This window comes from Thermothelomyces thermophilus, chromosome 1, assembly GCF_000226095.1.
Source record: "Thermothelomyces thermophilus ATCC 42464 chromosome 1, complete sequence".
Lineage (NCBI taxonomy): Eukaryota > Fungi > Ascomycota > Sordariomycetes > Sordariales > Chaetomiaceae > Thermothelomyces > Thermothelomyces thermophilus.
Window position 1 is genome coordinate 4163715 of NC_016472.1, and position 18803 is coordinate 4182517.

Here is an 18803-nt window from a genome sequence, read left to right on the forward strand (position 1 = left end):
AGGAGACAGCCTCAGCTTCCCGTCGGCAGCTTCAGCCAGTCTAAGCTCACGTCGGACGTGCAGGCTGATTCGCAGGCCAGCTCGCCAACGTATCCATGGAGAGTGTAATTATGTACGGATTATGTACGTACGCAGCCCAGAAGCTGCAGCTGCAGCTGCAGCTGCAAGCCTTCGTCTCCCGTTTGAAGCATCACCGAGACAGGAAGAGAAAGCGGGGCTCGCGAGGAACGTGGACAGCGTGCTTTCCACATGACGTTGCATAAGCTTCCTCTGAAGCGAGCGAACAATCGTCGCAGGCCGCGCCTCTCCTGCGCATGGTTATTGCTTGCCCGCTGCGCGTCTTTTGTTTTCCTCTGGCCTCGCCCCGTCCGCAGGATCCAGAAACACGGTGCAGTTGGTAAGGCTAGACCCCGATGGAACTCGAGGATTTGCTCGCTCAAACCCCTAATAAACTGACTAAGTATCGAACCGCTCAGGTCTCGTCTCGAAGAAAGAGTCGGATTTCACTCGGCACGACGGATAGTTTTGTTGAAGATCACTCGCATCATAGCCACAGAGGGATCCCACTATTTTTGGCCGTCACCGCATATTAAAACGCAGTCATAACTTCCCGATCCTACGGGGGGTAGTACTGCAGCTCCGACAACCGACAATAGCCATGCTGTAATAACTTGCTTGCCCGAGTCGACCCGAGATCTGACTGCAGAACCGAGACTGGAATGGCAATCTGGCAAAATTGGCCGGATGAATCAGGTGCGAACCATATGATGCGGCATGCTCCAACTTGATCGCCAACTCCTCAAAAGCCTCATTACGTGAAACCGACGGGCGTAATCCCGGGGTGGGCGACACATCACTGAAGGTTCAGATGCTCTTTACTGTCAAGCTCCTCAAGATAATTACGAGATCCAAGTACGGAATAATCATACTGAGAGGGTCTACGTGTACGAGCTAGGGCCGGCATCATTTCCGCGCAATGCCGCCAGCGGGATATTTCGAGACTGTCGCTTGCTGTATATACTCTGTAATCAGTTCTACACAAGAACAATATTTCAGACAGGTCTCGAAGTCCCCCTATTCTGACCCACGCCAAATCTACACCGGCAGCTCGGTTCTTTTGACAAGTTGGTGGGCACACCATCCGAAAGCTTGGTCCCCTCATGTAGGGGCTACATAGTAGGCTACGAAGGTGTGAAGGCGGGGCAGATGTTAGGTGGTGCTTTGATAAGCAGCTTGCTTATCGTCAAGTTATCGATAAGAAAGCAACAACTTGTGTGCAGGGCTCGCTTCCTCTATTAAGCGCCGCGCGAGCCTCTATTCGTCAGATATGCGCGGCGCCTGCTTTTTCCAGCCGCCTTCACAGTGTGCCAAGGACCCGCACGCCTCGATTCGAAAAATGCCCAGGAACAACGTAACCGTCAAAAGCAACCGGATCTGTGACGGATCCATAGCACCTCAGTCGATTTAACCCGTCGACGCCAACTTCCAGTGCTACGCGTCACGGGGAAGAAGAGACTTCAGAGGGAAAAAATAAACAAAAAGAAAGAGACGAGGAAAAAAAGAAGAAAAGACAAAAAAAGAAAGAAAGAGACAAGAACAAAAATCGAAAAGATGGCAAGTCTCAAACGATCCCTCGACTCAGATCCGTTAGCGGCCAACATCTCGAGCAAGGTGTATGTGAGGTCGACAAAGAGCGGGAAAGTCCAGAAAATTGTGCGCGAAGTCTACCTCCGTCAAGACATTCCTTGTTCGTCAAGACTCTGCAGGAGATGCCGCGACACCGCCCCGAGAGATGCCGCAGGACGACGTGAGCACAAACAGCCGAACCACCCCTTTGAATGTGTATATCTGAATGAGACGCTGACTTTCGTGGAGAAACCCCGTTCGTGCTCTCTGAGGCACCCGCCGGCACCAGTGTGTTCCCGCAGGGCCACTACTTGGTGCCGGATACCAACGCCTTCCTGACGGCCATGGATCTCTTCGAGCAGAGCTCGGCCTTTTACGACGTCGTTGTTCTGCAGGTCGTTCTTGAGGAGCTCCGCAACCGCTCGCTGCCCCTGTACAACCGCCTGATCAGCCTGACCAAGAGCGAGGAGAAGCGCTTCTATGTCTTCTTCAACGAGTTCCGCCTCGAGACCCACGTCGCGCGCCAGGAGGGCGAGTCTGTCAACGACCGCAATGACCGTGCCGTCCGCAAGGCAGTGGCATGGTACGGCCAGCATCTGGCCCGGAGCGGCGCAGCCAAGGTGCCCGCGGTGGTCATGCTGAGTAACGATCGGGATAACCTCCGCAAGGCCAAGGAGGAAGGCATTCCCGCCTGCTCTCTAGCCGAGTACGTCAAGCAGCTCAAGGACGCAGACACGCTCCTGGACATGATTCCCGAGACCGAGACCGAGGACCAGGAGACGGCCAAGGACAAGCGTCCGGGCGAGCCCCTTTACCCGGAGTACTTCACCATGTCCAAGATGATGACGGGTGTGAAGAACGGCCTGCTCCACCAGGGCATCTTCAACGTTTCGCCTTACAACTACCTGGAAGGCTCCATCAGGGTCCCGGCATTCCCCAAGCCGCTGCTCATCCTGGGCAGAGAGAATATCAACCGCGCGATCGACGGCGACCTGGTCGTCGTGGAGGTGCTCCCCAAGGACCAGTGGAAAGAGCCGTCGACGCGGGTGATCGAGGAGGATGCCATCACCAAGAACGAGAACCCGGACGCCGAGGAGACGGCGGACATCGTGTCGGAAAAGGAGCGCAAGGCGCTGCAGGAGGAAGTGAGGCGGACGCACAGCAAGACGACGGAGGGTCACGCTCAGCCCACCGCCAGGGTGGTCGGCGTGGTCAAGAGGAACTGGCGCCAGTACGTCGGCCACATCGACCAGTCGTCCGTCAGCCAGTCGGCCCAACAAGGCCGCAAGCAAGATACCGTCTTCGTCATCCCCATGGACAGGAAGATCCCGAAGATCCGCCTGCGCACGCGCCAGGTGGCAGAGCTCGTCGGGAAGAGGATCCTCGTCGCCATCGATGCGTGGGACCGCAGCTCCCGGCATCCCATCGGCCACTTCGTCCGGTCGCTGGGCGAGCTGGAGACCAAGGCGGCCGAGACCGAGGCGCTGCTCCTCGAGTACGACGTCCAGTACCGTCCCTTTCCCAAGACCGTCCTCGACTGCCTGCCCAAGGAGGGCCACGACTGGAAGGTGCCGCAGAGCACCGACGACCCGGGCTGGCGGGACAGGGAGGATCTCCGGCACCTGCTCATCTGCAGTATCGACCCGGTCGGCTGCCAGGACATCGACGACGCCCTCCATTCGCGGCCCCTCCCGAACGGGAACTTCGAGGTCGGCGTGCACATCGCGGACGTGTCGCATTTCGTCAAGCCCAACACCGCCATGGACGCCGAGGCCAGCATCCGCGGCACGACGGTGTACATGGTGGACAAGCGGATCGACATGCTGCCCACGCTGCTGGGCACCGACCTCTGCTCCCTCAAGCCCCACGTCGAGCGCTACGCCTTCTCCGTCATCTGGGAGCTGACGGCCGACGCGGACGTGGTGAACGTGCGGTTCACCAAGTCGGTCATCAAGTCTCGCGAGGCATTCAGCTACGAGCAGGCGCAGCTCCGGGTCGACGACGCGTCGCAGCAGGACGACCTCACCAAGAGCATCCGGACCCTGATGGCGCTGTCCAAGAAGCTGAAGCAGAAGCGGCTGGACGCGGGCGCCCTGAGCCTGTCGTCGCCCGAGGTCAAGGTGCAGACGGAGTCGGAGACGTCGGACCCGATCGACGTCAAGACCAAGGTGCTGCTCGACACCATGTCGCTGGTCGAGGAGTTCATGCTCCTCGCCAACGTCAGCGTGGCCCGCAAGATCTACGAGGCGTTCCCGCAGACGGCCATCCTCCGGCGGCACGGGGCGCCGCCCAAGACCAACTTCGACGAGCTGGCCGACCAGCTGCGCGTCAAGCGCGGGCTCGAGCTGAGCGTCGAGTCGTCGCGCGCGCTCGCCGACAGCCTCGACCGGTGCGTCGACCCCAAGGAGCCCTTCTTCAACACGCTCGTGCGCATCATGGCGACGCGGTGCATGATGGCGGCCGAGTACTTCTGCTCGGGCACGCAGGCCTACCCGGAGTTCCGCCACTACGGCCTGGCCAGCGAGATCTACACGCACTTCACGTCGCCGATCCGGCGGTACGCCGACCTGGTCGCCCACCGCCAGCTGGCCGCCGCCATCGGGTACGAGCCGGTCCACCCGGCCGTCCGCAGCCGCGGGCGGCTCGAGGCCGTGTGCAAGAACATCAACGTGCGCCACCGCAACGCCCAGCTGGCCGGGCGCGCCAGCATCGCCTACTACGTCGGCCAGGCCCTCCGCGGCCGCGCCGCCGAGGAGGACGGGTTCGTGCTCAAGATCTTCAGCAACGGCTTCGTCGTCCTCGTGCCCCGCTTCGGCATCGAGGGCCTCATCCGCCTCCGCGACCTCGCCGACCCGGAGCCGGCCGCCGAGTACGACGCCGAGACGTACACGCTGCGCACCCGCGGCAGCAGGGAGGTCACCGTCGAGCTGTTCCAAAAGGTGCGCGTCCGCGTCACGGACCAGAAGGACGAGGCCACGGGCAAGAGGGGCGTCAAGATGGAGCTCATCAGCGTTTATTGAGTGACGCCTCGGTGGTGGCCGCCCCCCAACCCCCCCCTCCACCCTTTCAAACATGCCAGGGAGTCGTGAACAAGGGAAAACACACATGAGAGGAGGATTGATGATATGATATATCGATCTATCCTGTCTTTTGGGGGGGGGGAGTTGGCGTGGGTGTGGGATGTTGTTAGTTTTGCTATGCACATTGAGAGGGCAAGGCCAGGTTTTTTTTTTTCTGTTCTGTTCGAAGGGCCGGAAGAAGAGAAAAAAAGGAAAGCAATCAAAACAAATCCGGGATGATTGCAACTCAAGACATTGCATGAAGCAGTGAGTGTTCTGCCGGACGTCCGTCAAAAGACCTCAAATGCATGGATGGATGATCATGGGTTTTAACACAATATATTGATTCCTTACCCCGCGCTTTCTCCCGTTCGTTCTACGCACGAGATCTCCTCCGATTTTCTGACGCCGTAACGCCTCTTAAGAATGAAGAATGGAACACTAAAAAAAAAAAATTGAAGAAATAGTGATCATCTCACGGGGCCAATCCCAACTGGTAGCCATCTTATTCCATCTCGACCTCCTTCACCTCCCCTGCAGCCGTGGCCGCCTTTGAAGTGCCCTCATCATCGCCCCACAAGCCCTCCAGTTTGAACTCCTCGGCCCACTGGGTGACAATCACCTTCTGGTCGGGCATGACCTCCTCGCCGGCAATCTTCATACCGCCGCCGCCGCCGCCGCCAGCCTTGGCGTCAGTGACGCCGGCCACGGGCAGGACGGGCGGCTCGGTCCAGCCCTGTATCCTGCCGTCGCGCCAGTCGGTGATGACGGCCATGGCGGCCGAGGTGATGTTGGGGACGCCGCCGCGGCCGAGGCGGCCGCGCTTGCGGGCGACCTGGATCAGAAAGTCCATGGTGGCGTCGCCGCTCTCCGGGTTGGGCAGGAGCGGGGGCAGGTCGTAGACCTGGGTCATGCGCTCCATCAGCTCCGGGGTGGCAGACAGGCGCTTGAGGAGGAGGGTGACGGCGGGGACCGGGTCGTCGATCTGCTTGGGCGGGACGGCGTTGAGCAGGACCAGGTGGGCGTGCGCCTCGGTCGGGTTCTTGGGCACGAAGGCGCCCGGGGGGGAGCCGGTCGAGGGGAAGACGATGCCCGGGGAGTCGAGCAGGGTGAGGCGGTTGTCGATCTTGACGGCGCGGATCGAGGTGGTGACGCCCGCCTCGGCGCCGGCGGGGCACGCGGCGCGCTGGCTGCGGGAGCCGCCGAGGCGGGACAGGAGCGCGTTGATCACGCTGGACTTGCCGACGTTGGGGTAGCCGATGACGCCGACAGAGATGGCGCGCTTGAGGTTGCGGGAGGCGGCGTAGGACTTGAGGGCGCGCAAGAGGGCGGAGCTGGTGCTCTGGACGGTGATGTCGCGGTGGTTGAACGTGTGGGCGTTGGGGGCCGGGCTGGAGGCGCGCAGGGGGAGGGTAGGGAAGAAGCGGCGCAGGTGGGTGAGCCAGCCGCGCAGGACGGGGGGCGGGATCAGGTCGACCTTGTTGAGGATCAGGATCAGCCGCTTGCCGCCGCCGGCCGCGGCCATGACCGCCCGCTCGACGTCGCGCGAGCGTGTGCCTTCAGGATCGCGGGCGTCGAGAACGTAGAGGACGACGTCGGCCTGCTCGACGACCTGCTTGAAGACTTTGTCGTAGGCCTTCCGTGACGAGGCGCCGCCCGGTACCTCAATGACAGCGCCGTCTTCATCATCATCGTCGTCGTCGTCGTCATCGTCGCTGTCGTCATCCTCGTCCTCGTCCATCTCGTCGCCGCTCTGCAGTTCCTTTTCATACTGCTCGGCACTCTTCTTGGCGCTAGCGATGAGCGCAGCTAGGGGGTTTGACTCGTCAATGTCGCTGGCGTCCTCGTCCATGGCGTCGTCCGAGCCCTCTCCTTCAAACTCTTCGGCCACGTCATCCGCGTCCATGCGCTCGTCGCCTTCGCTCTTCTCGGCCTGGGCCGTGCTAGCCTTGGCCAGCTCGCGACGGCGCTGCTGCTCCTCCTTCTTGCGGATGCGGGTCTCCTCGATCTGGTGCAGGAGCTTCTCCTTGTAAGGGAATAGGTTGGGGATACCGGGGTCCTTCTTCAGCTTGCTTCGCCATTGCGGGTTCTTCTTGGCGAGCTTTCTGGCCTTGCGCTGCTTCGCGGCTGACGCCTTTTCAATCTTGTGCCGCAACCGAACGGGCGTCCGCTTGGACTTGGGCTCTGGGAAGGAAAAAAAAAATGGTTAGCGTCTTGGGAGGACAATTGGGGCTCTCTGTTCATCCAACCACCCACTGACTTTTTGGTTTGTTTATTGACCCTGCCATTGTCGAGGAGTTCTTTGGCTTTTATTCAAGGTGCCGACCTAACTGGGGGGGCCGCTGCGATGGAGATGCACGTTCTCAAAAAAATTAGCCGTGTCGCTGCTGTGGTTGCAGCGCCAGAAAAGTTTGTGCCGGAGCACACCGCCCCGATAAGGCAGCTTATCGCGTCGACACCCCACTCTGCCCCTCACCCAGAACGAGCTTTCCTGAGCTTCTTGCTGCTCTAACACAACAACCCACCAAATTGCATTGCTGGGGCCGACACCTTGGGCACTGACGGAGTCCGGGTCCGGAGTACCCAGCCAAAGATTCCACCCGCTCTGTAATGGGCCAATTGGAACAGATTTGAACGGCAGCAGAGCGCGCAATGGGTCATGGCAAGTAAGCCAGGAGGGTTAGAGTTAGAGGCGATCATTGAATTGGCGGCGGAGTTACCTGATTCGTCTAAGGCAAGGAGTTGCTCATCTCGTTGAGGGCACTCCGACAAAGTCCCCGCCGGGGGTTTGTTCTAATCCGCGCCGCAACGTAATCGAGACAAACTTTGTGAAGAACCTTCTTCGGCGTAGTGTTCAAATACGGTTTCTGAACAAAGCAACGAACTCAACTCAACCTTCCTGCCGATTCTTCCTGTTACAACACCTGTTACAACATATCCCGACGCCTTGCGCCCAACCGACCCAACTTTGGTCCATATTCATTCTCAGATTTCGTGGAACATCTCTTCCTACCAGCGCCAGACTATCCCTACCAGTTTAGACTACTCATTGCGCAGCTTGCAGACAGCATGGGAAGCGCGGAGCCGGCAGCATCCGCCTTTGCGGCGCCACCAGAGTCCGTCACGTTCGACGGCCTCCTGTTCGATATGGACGGCACAATCATCGACTCGACCGACGCCGTCGTCAAGCACTGGCAGGCGTGAGGCCCCCCCCCCCCCCCCCCGGAACGGCCCTCGGGGTTTGGAGGGTTGTCCCCCCCCTTGGTGTGCCCTAGGACGTCGGCTGATTCGCATTTCCCAAACAGGATCGGCCGGGAAATAGGAGTCGAGCCCGAAGTTATCCTGCAGTGAGTGTTGACAAATACATACGTGCCTATCTGTAGATATTTTCGCCTCGTCCCATTGCTCGGAGCTGACCGTCATGTCCCCCCAGGACTTCTCACGGACGGAGAACCATCGATACCCTCCAACTCTTGGCCCCTGAGAAGGCAAACTGGGAGTGTGAGTAACTCACCTGTTTTTGCCGTTCCAGAGAAGGGGTAGGGAGAGGGAGGGACGGGGAAGGACGCTCTCTGGTCACGGTGCCAGGTCGGCTCTACTGTTCTCAAGACCCCTGTAGAGGGCAAAGGGGTTGGGGGGATTTGGGTTCTGGCTCGTGGTTTCCGGCGGCCGGGAGAAGAGAGGAGGAATTTGGTGTTTAGATCCGAGATGACGGCGACTAACCATCTGCTCACCCATACGACAACCACCAACAGACGTCAAGCAAATGGAGGGTCTCCTGCCCAAGCTCTACGGAAACGACGCCGTCGAGATTCCCGGCGCCCGCGCTCTCCTGCAAGACCTAATCGCCCAGTCCGCGCCGTGGACCATTGTCACGTCGGGGAGTCTTCCGCTCGTATCTGGCGTAAGTTTGGTCTCTTCGAGCCCCGTCTTGTCTCTACTTTCTTTTCTTCCTTTTACCTTTGCTTTTCCTCTTCCTTTCGGCAAAAAAAAAAAAAAGCAATACAATATCGAATGTGAATCGGCATGCTAAGCTCGCCCGGGGCATATGCGAACAGTGGCTCACCGTCCTCAACCTCCCGACCCCTCCCCACCTGGTAACGGCCGAGTCCGTGGCCGTCGGGAAGCCGGACCCGGCCTGCTACCGGCTCGGGCGGGAACGTCTCGGCATCAGCGGCGCCGAGAAGCAGGTCCTCGTCCTCGAGGACAGCCCCGCCGGCATCCGGGCCGGCAAGGCGGCCGGGTGCAAGGTGCTCGCCGTGGTCACCAGCCATACGGTCGAGCAGGTGCTGGGCGCCGAGCCCGACTGGGTGGTCCGTGACCTGTCGTCCCTGAGGTTGGTCAGCGTGGAGGGCGGCAGGGTGACGCTGGAGATCCGGGATGCGTTGCTTGTCAAGACGGAGTAAGAGGGATTCTAGAGTTTAGAGAAGGAAAAGAAAAACAGGAAAAAAAAAAAAGAGCATGGGAAGCGGAAGCTTGGATGAGATACTTTGTGCAACCGGAGGTCAACAATTCAAGGCGGAATGCGCCCAGAGGGCGACAAGCCAAACCAGGGGCGGGAAGTACCCTTGCTCTCCTTGCTGGCCAGGCATGGCGGTGAGCGGCTTTTGGTTGCTTACACTACTTTACACAGTAAAGTGGTCCTTGTTTCGGTTAGGGAATCGAGGGGATGGGGACGGGACGTTCGTGCTTGCAAAAAACTTACAGGATACAGGCTCGTTCCGCGCGGCCGCTGGGAAGTGCGCGCTTATCCAACGGATCATGTCGGCGAGAGCAGCGAGCATCCCCACCCAAGCCGGTGGGCAGTCTTGGTTCAGTCCTCAGCCATTGTTCTAAAGAGATTCGGCGCTCAACCCGTACCTGGGCACTTCACCTCAACTTTTTACCCTCGGCCATCTCGACTTCACTCAACCGGAAGCGGGGCAATCTATCACCCGCCGGCCTCTCCTGGAAATCCATTCTATGTTCAACCTTCATCCTTCACTCTGTTCCTATTCCCAGCCGGCCCTCTTTCAACTCCTCAACCCCGCTTTCAGCTCGGTTGCGTATGTCTCGCTCTGGACGTCTGCTCCTCCGCACACTTGCATGAACAGAGTGCATTTTCTGAGTCAGCCATGTCTTAGGTTTTACAGGAATCCAATGCCCGCCGAAAAAAAAAAAAGACTGACTTGCCCTCCGGGGAGTCATTCGCGACTCGAGGCTGAGAAACAACGCAGGGCGCGGTCGGGATGCGGAGGGAGCGGGCCGAGTCCAGGGGCGGCGCGCGAGGGCGACGGTGAGGATGACCCGTTCAGCATGACCCGTTCAGGGTTCACTGTCACTCTCGACACTCAGCGCGTGAGGACGCATGTCTTACAGTATGTTTCTTATTTTGTTACATACATCCAGAAATACGGAGTCATCCGTACACATGTATGCCTGCATGTATGTATGTATGTACAGTAACATGTATGTACAGTACAGTACCCAAGCAACAACCTAACTTAGCGCTCGGCCAGATCCCCCCGGAGCGGGCTGTGTTCTAGTTTGTGAGTCCTACTGAGGGCAGTGGAAAGCCTTATCATTCACGTCCCTGCTGCCTTCGGCGGCTCGCTCTCCCTGGTCCGTCGTCCGGGGTTAAAACTTGGCAATGTCCGTGCTCATAAATTACCCCGGAAGCAAGCTCGAGAAGGAGGGAGCCAAAAGGAAAGAAAAGAAAGGGAAGGGGAAAAAATAGATAAAAAAAGAAAGGAAAGGGAACAAAAGAGAAGGATGGAAGTGCCGAGGCGTGGAGGAGTCCAGAATCCTGGAGAGTCTAGGCCTTCTTGGCCACCTGACGTCTCGCTCACATACACACTCTCTCACTCTCGCGTGTCCCACCTGCGTCAATCAAGCGTGGAGAAGGCGGGCGCTGCCGCCGTCGCAACTCTTGCCGTCATTGTCTCTCTCTGTCTCTCTCTGTCTGATCGGTTCCGAGAGAACGAGTGTGGCAAGGATGTGTGCCGTCCTCGTGGGGGAGTGAGAAAAAAGAGAAAAAGGGGGGGGGAGGGGGCAGGCGAGGAGGCTTGGTGGTACTTTGGTGTGCTTGGGCTGGGGCTGGCGCTAACATATGCGGGGCGAGGCGGGCTGGACCGACTCAGCTGATACGGATGTACGGATTACACAGTAGAAACATAAGAAGAAAAGGCAAAGAGAGTACTTCGTACGGAGTAGTGTACCCCAGTCGCGGAGCTCGTCCATTTTAGTTAACCTCTCTGCTCGGTTTCGCATTTTGTGTTGTGCCAGACTGAGCGAGTGGTAGGCCCTCTTTCAAGCTGAGAGAAAATCGCCTCGACCTTTTGCATGTTTGCCTAGGTACTACTAGTATGTATTGTGTACAGATACCTAGTTACGGAATGCAGTAATCCGTATGTACTTCCCTCACATACAAGGTACGTACAGAATAGGACAGTCCATACATCCATCTTGTACATCTTCCAACTGCAAAAAAAAAAAAAAAAAAAAAAAAAAAAAAAAAACTCAGATTTCTTATTGCAGCCGAGATGCTCGGGTCACATTGTGGCCGTAGATGGGACAAGCATCCTATTGTAACGGTTGCCTCCTGCAGTGCATGGACAGAAATATGGAATGGCACAGTTGTTGTCGGTGTATGTGTACTGCGTAATAATACATACATACATACATACATACATACATACATACATACATACATACACAATTACATGAATACAAAGATTATACACACAAACATCCTCTGGTGTTCATGAGTACAGGGCGACCCCGGCACCTCAACCGGACAACGAACGCTGCGAGATCGCACTCATTTCATTTTTTTTTCGAGGGAGGTCCCTTGAGGCCAGGCAACGGCGGATAGCTAGCTGGCCTGAAAGTTACACTGCAAGTCCGTTTCTGGAGAGAGGGAGGGGAAAAAAAGGGATTGACGAACGCTTGCAAATCATCCGTCAGACATTTCGTGTATCCATAGAGTACTTTGGTCGGCGATTTGCGTAACGCCAGGACAGGCTGGAAGACATCCCGTTCCTGCAGGTTCGCACTCTTCTCTCCCCACGAATGAAAAAAGAAAACAGACACAGCTGCGGCTGGTGTAGCGGCCGTGTCACCCAAACCGGCGCTCACTTGCCCGGCTCCTCGACAAGGTTCAGCTTGTCCACTTGATGCCCACTTGGAAATTTTCCCGACTTTCTCGCCTCCTGTCTTGTCGTGCGGTTCGATGCGAGCAATCACGGTTCCATACCCTAGCGAGCAGCGTAGGGTATATAGGTAAGGTAGGTATGTACCGGTGTACTGTATGTACTGTACATACAGTACAGCGTACTATGTTTGTACAGCGTACTAAGCAGGCGATCAAGCGGAAGAGAACGTCCGTAGCGAGATAGTTATTAGCGCGTAAAGAGAAAAAAAGCTCCGAGGCTGCATCCCGCAGTGATTCCGTTCTTGACAGTGTAACGGCGCAATGCTGCGTTTCCATACACTCCTCCGTAGTCCATCTCTCAGCCACCCTTAACCCCTGACTGCTCTATTCCTCCCAGTGGGGATTGGATGCAGACCGGATTTGACGTGAAGTTTCCCTTTTCTTCGTGAATGAAAACAATGGAAGACGAAAGAAAGACGGTGCTCTAGAAGCAGCTGATGAGGCTCACAAGCCGAAAGCCATGCCGAAATGAAGTTTGATTGCGCTCCCCGTGGCATGACACGCACCTTTCCCATCCCGACCACGTCCCCAAGTCTACATACACCCTAGCTGTGGCGTAGCGTGGCATCAGGAGCGCAGTTTTCGCAGCGAAGAATAGCCAAACGTTCTATGACGGACCCATTCCCCGGGGGATCCAAGCCTGCATCTCGCATCTTTTCTTCTCATTTGGGGCTTGTACAGTGGGGTCAGAAAAGTGTTTGCCCACCCACTTTTTCCACCCTCCAACTTCAAAGACATACAGAACACGCAAAACAGGGCCAAACTGCCACCAAATTAATATTACAACTATAGCTATTTCAGTACTTGATTAGGCCACCTTGTGATTGAGCCAAAAGATCTATCCTTTTCCCTATACCTATAGTCAAATTGACCAGGAATTCAACAGGTATTTAGCTCCAGACTTCCTATAATACTGTAGCCATCTGAGCCACTGTCTTAATCCGATACCGCCTTTCAGAGATTCTTATCTTTATCTAGTGCTGGATATTTTTAATTGTACTAAGGTCTGGGCTCTATAGTGGCCATTAGAGTAGCCGAACCTCCGTAGCCCTCTTTAACAGTTAAATGACCCCCCGTGGTAATATATTACCCTATCCTCTTATAACTATACCCTAGAGCCATACATTGATCTTATCTTATTATAAAAAGGAAGGAAGTGTGGTATAAAGATCTGGTTAGTATATTTGAGTCAGTTTTACCAGGTACCCTAGGACAGGGTGATATAAGTAATTTAAGGGTATCTATTTAGTTAATTATTATATGCCGTAGAAGGTGCCGGATAGCTTGGTCATCTAACTTATAAAGTCTTCCGGATCTAGGCTTTGATTAGAACGGCTTGTCGGCTCTATTAGTAAGGTTACGTTTAACTTTCGAGATAGTATAGTTAATAGTCCGTTTTAACAAGCCGGTACGGGCTGTAATTATACCTCCTTTCAATCTAGCCAAATGGAAGCTGTAAATTAGAGATATCTAGGCTTCTATAAGTTCCTGATAAGTAGTCTTTGGTCTAGTAGCCATCTTATAGTATTGAAGAGGAGGTTAAAGATAGAAAAGTCGGCATAACCATCGTTAAAGTTAAAGAGGGGTAGTTAGTTAACCTGATTTAGAAGTGGATTTACCAGGGTTAAAGTAGGTAAACACTTTTCTAACCCTACTATACTAGTATACCTCTTCTAGCATTATTAATCCTAATACGATACATGCCCTATAACTAACGCAAATCAGAAAAGTAGCCAAGAAGTATAGATATAACTAAGCCAATACAAATTTCTATAATATAGAAGTATTAATACCTAGTCTCTACCCCCTAGTTTTTGCTAGCCATTAAGGCATTAAGTGTACTAATATAATATACTAGCCTTATAGCATCCACAGATAAGCGTACAATATTTTATTCGACTACCTTAGGGAGGAAAAAGAGAAAAAATACAAAAGTCATATAGAGGAGTGCCTTTTAACCAATATATACGTATATAGCCTAGGTAGGGCCCGGTTAGGCTCCGGGTCGGGCGCTAACCAGGCCCTAGCCGCGTATCCACCGGACGAGTTACGAACGAGTAACGAACGCTCTACGGACCCGTGAGGCGTACCGGAGTAGGGCGGGGTAGGTCCATTCTAGTGCCCGGGTAAAGCCCGGGCATTGTCTAGCCTAGATGTAGCCCGGGCCTATAACATACCCCCCCCCTTCTCTTTTTGTGGTTGCCGGGCCGACCCGTCCTGCTTCCTGCCCCTATGTCGGTCCCGTAAGCGGGTCCCGTGCCTTCCTTCCTTTGTCGCTATGACAATGTAACCCGCGTGTATAATGGCGTGTTGAGCGTAAATAGGTAGCTGTTCGAGTTCGGATGAAAGCTAAGCTCCTTCCCTTTGTTATTAGAATAACGTGACCTGTGTATATAGTAGTAAGTTACGTGTATAATAAGCAATTTGCCTAGGTTATATATACTCCCCTGCTACCTTCCTCCTAATGCTTATAAATATCCCCTCCTCTTCCCTCTTACTCCTGATTCTTTCTCCTATAACTAACTCTCCTCTTTTTTCATACCCTTTAACTGCCCTTGCCTCTTATAACTATACTCGTTACCTATATCCCTATTGTGCTTTTAAAGTTTTTTTTAATTAGCATCTGTCTAGTATATTAATAGCTATTAATTTACTTAATGGTAATAATAGTAGTCGCTACCTTAGTAGTAATAAGAATAAGGAGTATTATATAAGTTTTCCCTACCTATATTAATTTTTAGCTATTATATATATATATAGGGTATAGATTAACTCCTTATTTTATAGTATAAGAATGCTAATCTCTCCTTTAATAGGTATACTATTAAGGGTAACTCCTTTAATAAGGAGTTTAAACTATAGCCTAAGAAGTAATAATATTATCTATTATATATTAACCAACTTTTTAAAGGTAATAAGGTCAAGTATATCTAAGGTTAGGGTACTTCTTATATAATATATTATAAGAGCTATAGGAGCTACGTTTAGGATCTATAGCTCTAAGCTAATAACCCCTACCTATATATAGATATCAAGAAAATTATAGGTTATTATAATGCTAATACTACCCTTACCTTTCCTACCTACTATAAGACTATTAACTAGGGTGCCTATTATATTATTTTAATACCTAAGTTCTCTATACTAATATATTCGTTCTTTATACTCTTTAAGGCCGCCTAGTCTAACTACTTACCTAGATAGGCTACCTTTGCCCCTACCTAGGCTATAAGTTCTTGTCATTCTAGTAATAACTTTACTCTAGTCACTACTACTACTACCCCTAATACCCCTACCTACTATAGTAATATTATCTAGCCTGCTACTAGCCCTAACCCTACCTTACAAGCTACTAAGCAGCTTATACGCTATACCATAGTATAGAACAATAGTATACTATACCAGATATAATATATAAATAAGAATATATCGACTTTAGTCAATACCAATGCTGCCCTTGTCGTCTACATCCTAGGTACCCTATTACCTGCCTCCTACGCCTACTCGAGCGCCTCTATACGCCCCGTACTCGTGCTAATCGACTTTGGCCATTCCCGCGCCTACTGCTCTTCCTCGCCTATCGATCACGCGGCACGCCCGGTCCGTAACTATAACGACCCTACCCTTGCTACCGTAACTATTATTTTAAAGGGGGAGGATAAGGAGGAGGAGGTTATGGAGTAAGCGTATTATGTGCTACTTAATATGTTTATTTTTGTTTTTATAATTAGACTATCTCTATAGGCACGTCTATAATACGGTCGTAACGCGTCTATGACGCGACCGCGACACGCCTGCCGTTTGTTTGCCTTAGGTTTGCCTACCTACGTGAAAAATTTATATCATTTGCTTTTATACTCTCCCCTACCTCCTATTTATAACTAGTCTATTATAGTAATATATGTCTCCTTACTTCCGTTTAAACGTATTAAGCACCTTAGTATTTTCTAGATTTTCTAATAGTTCTTAAATTAGGGTTATCCCTTTTATTTTACTAGTATATCGTATTGATTTCCTCTTCCCCTTATATTCCTAGCTATAAGGATCGCTTCTACTTTGTATTCCTCTTATAGTAGTTCTTCCTAGGAAAGTTCTAATACTAGGTTTGGTTAGAAATCTAATATATATTACGAAGGTAGTAGGTTAGACGTAGTATACTTGACAAGGTTAATATAGAAGGTAGGGTAGAGGCTATAGGGAATATTTAGAGTCACTATTAGTAGCATTAGTACCGTAATTACTTTATACTTAGTATTAACCTAATTAAGTTTATAGCTAGGGTGGTTAGTCTTAATATTATATAAGGATAGCTATACTTTATCCCCTACCTTAAACCTCTTAGCTAGGTATCGAGAGCGATTAGCGTTTTCTTACTAATACTACTATATATATACGATAGTAGCCTAGGTCTATTCCATATTTTCTCTTAGGTAATATAAGAAATTAGTAGCTCTTTCTTATAAGGTCGAGGTAGGAGCGTCTAATAGGTCGGTAAACTATATCGGGCTTATATTATAACTATAAAGAAGGTAGTTTATACTTATCCTAATTACTATTAAGTTATAGTTATTAATTACAAGCTAATATATAGGTAGATATTTAGGCTAGTTATACTAGGCAAAGGAAACTATAGTCTATAAGATAGTTTATACCTTCTAATTTATATATTCTATACCTCTATTTATCCATGGATAATAGGCTATTAATAGTAGTTACTTAATTCTAATAGTTTTATAGAAAGTAGTCTAAAACTAGCTAAGCTAGTCCGAACTACGATTAGTGATAATTTGTATTAGAAATCCGTAAAACCGCTACTATACGTCCTAGAACTAGAGCGCGTATACCTCGGCTCCTATTAAGGACATAGCTTCGAGCTAGATATACTTTGATAGCCGGTTGGTAATCACTATAAGGTACCAGGGTGAATTCTCGTCTTATATAGGGAGATTAACTATAAAATTGATAGAAATCTATTTCTAGAAGCGGTTAGCAATAGGTAGGGGCTAGAGGAGTCCTTATCGTAGTTAATGTAAAACCTTGGCCCTTCGATATATATAATAGTTCCTTATAAACCTCTTTACGTCTAGGGATATAAAATTCTAATAGTAGTCCTATTAAAGCATTTTAAATAGTCTATTCCTCCTTAGGTAACCTAATATAAGGGAGTTATAGATATATTAAAGGATAGTGGTAGTAAGTAGTTCCTATATAGGGAGCTAAAGTCTACCTTAGAACTAGAGAGTACCTTATATATTAAGGGAGCAGTCTATAATCTAGGTCTATATTACATTTACTTTCTTCGGAAATTTTCGGGCGCTATCCTATATAGCCTAGAGTTAGTATATATAATATTTATCCTTAATAACTCCCTTATCCTATAAGGCTACTAGTCATTTGTCTGTAAAAATGGTGCTCCCCTTCGGGAGATAGGGTACTTTAGATAACGTCAAGGAATCTATTATATCTATCTAGATAGTAGGGAGAAGTTATACTATACGCTATACGTCTTTAGGAAAGTCTTGTTCGTGACGGGACAAGGCGTTAGAGTAGGACGCTTACAACTTAGGTTAGTAATAGAGCTTAAAGTTAAAGAGGGAGAGTATCTCGGCCTATCGAGCTTGCTATTTACTAATTAAACGAGGCTAGGAAAAGTATTCAAGGTTTTTATAGTCGGTTAAGATCTAAAAGGGAGCTATAATACTATAAAGTTTAGCTAACTAGGCCTTTAGGTACGAGATAATCGTAAGTAACTCCTTATTATAGATTATATAGTTCCGTTTAGCTAGGGTTGATTTTATAGAGTAGTAGGCTATAGGGTATAGGACCTTGTCTTCTCCTTACTAGGATAAGCACCTTCCTAGCACTATCCTAGAGTAATCTGCCTTAAGTACCGTCTCCTGTTTAGGGTCCTATTATATAAGGATAGGTTCTAATATAAAGGCCGTCTTAAGGGCGTCAAAGGCCTTCTATTCCTTAGTCCCCTACTAGAATAGGGTATTCTTATAGGTTAACTACGTCAAGGGTTCTGTTAGCCTAGAAAAGTTAGAGATAAAGTCTTAGTAGAAATTGGCAAACCCTAGGAAGCTTCGTACTCCCTAAACCTTCCGTAGTACCTCTTACTCGCGGATAGCGGCTAGCTTTTCAAGGTCTAGACAGACCTAGGCCCTTACCTCTATAATATAGCTAAGGTACTTAACTTCTTTTATAGCAAATATATACTTTTTAAAGTCTAATACAAGTCTTACTTTTTATAACCTTTAGAGTATATCTTTTACTTACCTTATATAATCTTTCCTACTACCTAAAATATAAACTAAGATATTATTAAGGTATACTATTACGAAGTCTCTAAGCATTAAGCCAAGAGTGTTATTAATATATCATTAGAAGGTTATAAGTATACCTATAAGTCTAAAGGAATAGATAAGCCACTTAAAGAGGCCAAACTAGGTCTAGAATACTATTAAATATTTATAGCCCTCCGCGATCTAGATACGGTAGAAGGCCGCCTAGATATCTAACTTTGTAAACCACTTAGCTCTAGCTAGGGAGTAAAGTGTTTCCTTAATAAGTAGGAAGGGGTATCGATCTTGCTTTATGATCTTATTTAGCGCTCGATAGTCGATATAGAACCTCTAACCTCTATCTGCTTTCTTTACTAAGAGGATAGGGGCAGTAGCCGAAGAGGAGCTAGCTTAGATCTATCCCTTATCTAGCAAGTTAACGACTTACTTTCGGACTTCTAATAAATGATCCTATAGTATATTATAGAGAGGCCCTTAAGAGAGTTTAAGAATCTTTCTATCTAGGCCTTCCTTTAATTTAATGTAATAATCGGCCGTACTACAATATAGAGGAAGTCTATTAGCTTTCTCCTTATTAAAGAGGTCGGCAAAGTCGCGAAGTTCGTCTGGTAAGGTAACCTT

General features: G+C 50.7%; 3 protein-coding genes across 3 annotated transcripts; 2 read left to right on the top strand and 1 right to left on the bottom strand.

The window, feature by feature from the left end:
* Positions 1-1417: 1417 nt before the first annotated feature.
* Positions 1418-4918, top strand: MYCTH_2296319 (uncharacterized protein). Its single transcript, XM_003659328.1, has 2 exons — positions 1418-1807; positions 1876-4918. The coding sequence occupies exons 1-2, from the start codon at positions 1612-1614 to the stop codon at positions 4644-4646; spliced, it is 2967 nt and encodes a 988-aa protein (XP_003659376.1). The 5' UTR covers positions 1418-1611; the 3' UTR covers positions 4647-4918.
* MYCTH_2296320 (uncharacterized protein) lies at positions 4919-7136 on the bottom strand. Its single transcript, XM_003659329.1, has 2 exons — positions 6946-7136; positions 4919-6869 (listed from the first exon to the last, which is right to left on the bottom strand). Exons 1-2 carry the CDS (start codon positions 6971-6973, stop codon positions 5191-5193), a joined length of 1707 nt encoding a protein of 568 aa, XP_003659377.1. The 5' UTR covers positions 6974-7136; the 3' UTR covers positions 4919-5190.
* Positions 7137-7570: 434 nt separating this feature from the next.
* Positions 7571-9201, top strand: MYCTH_2296323 (uncharacterized protein). The gene is made up of 5 exons (XM_003659330.1): positions 7571-7885; positions 7991-8032; positions 8119-8186; positions 8441-8589; positions 8744-9201. Exons 1-5 carry the CDS (start codon positions 7755-7757, stop codon positions 9089-9091), a joined length of 738 nt encoding a protein of 245 aa, XP_003659378.1. The 5' UTR covers positions 7571-7754; the 3' UTR covers positions 9092-9201.
* Positions 9202-18803: the final 9602 nt, after the last annotated feature.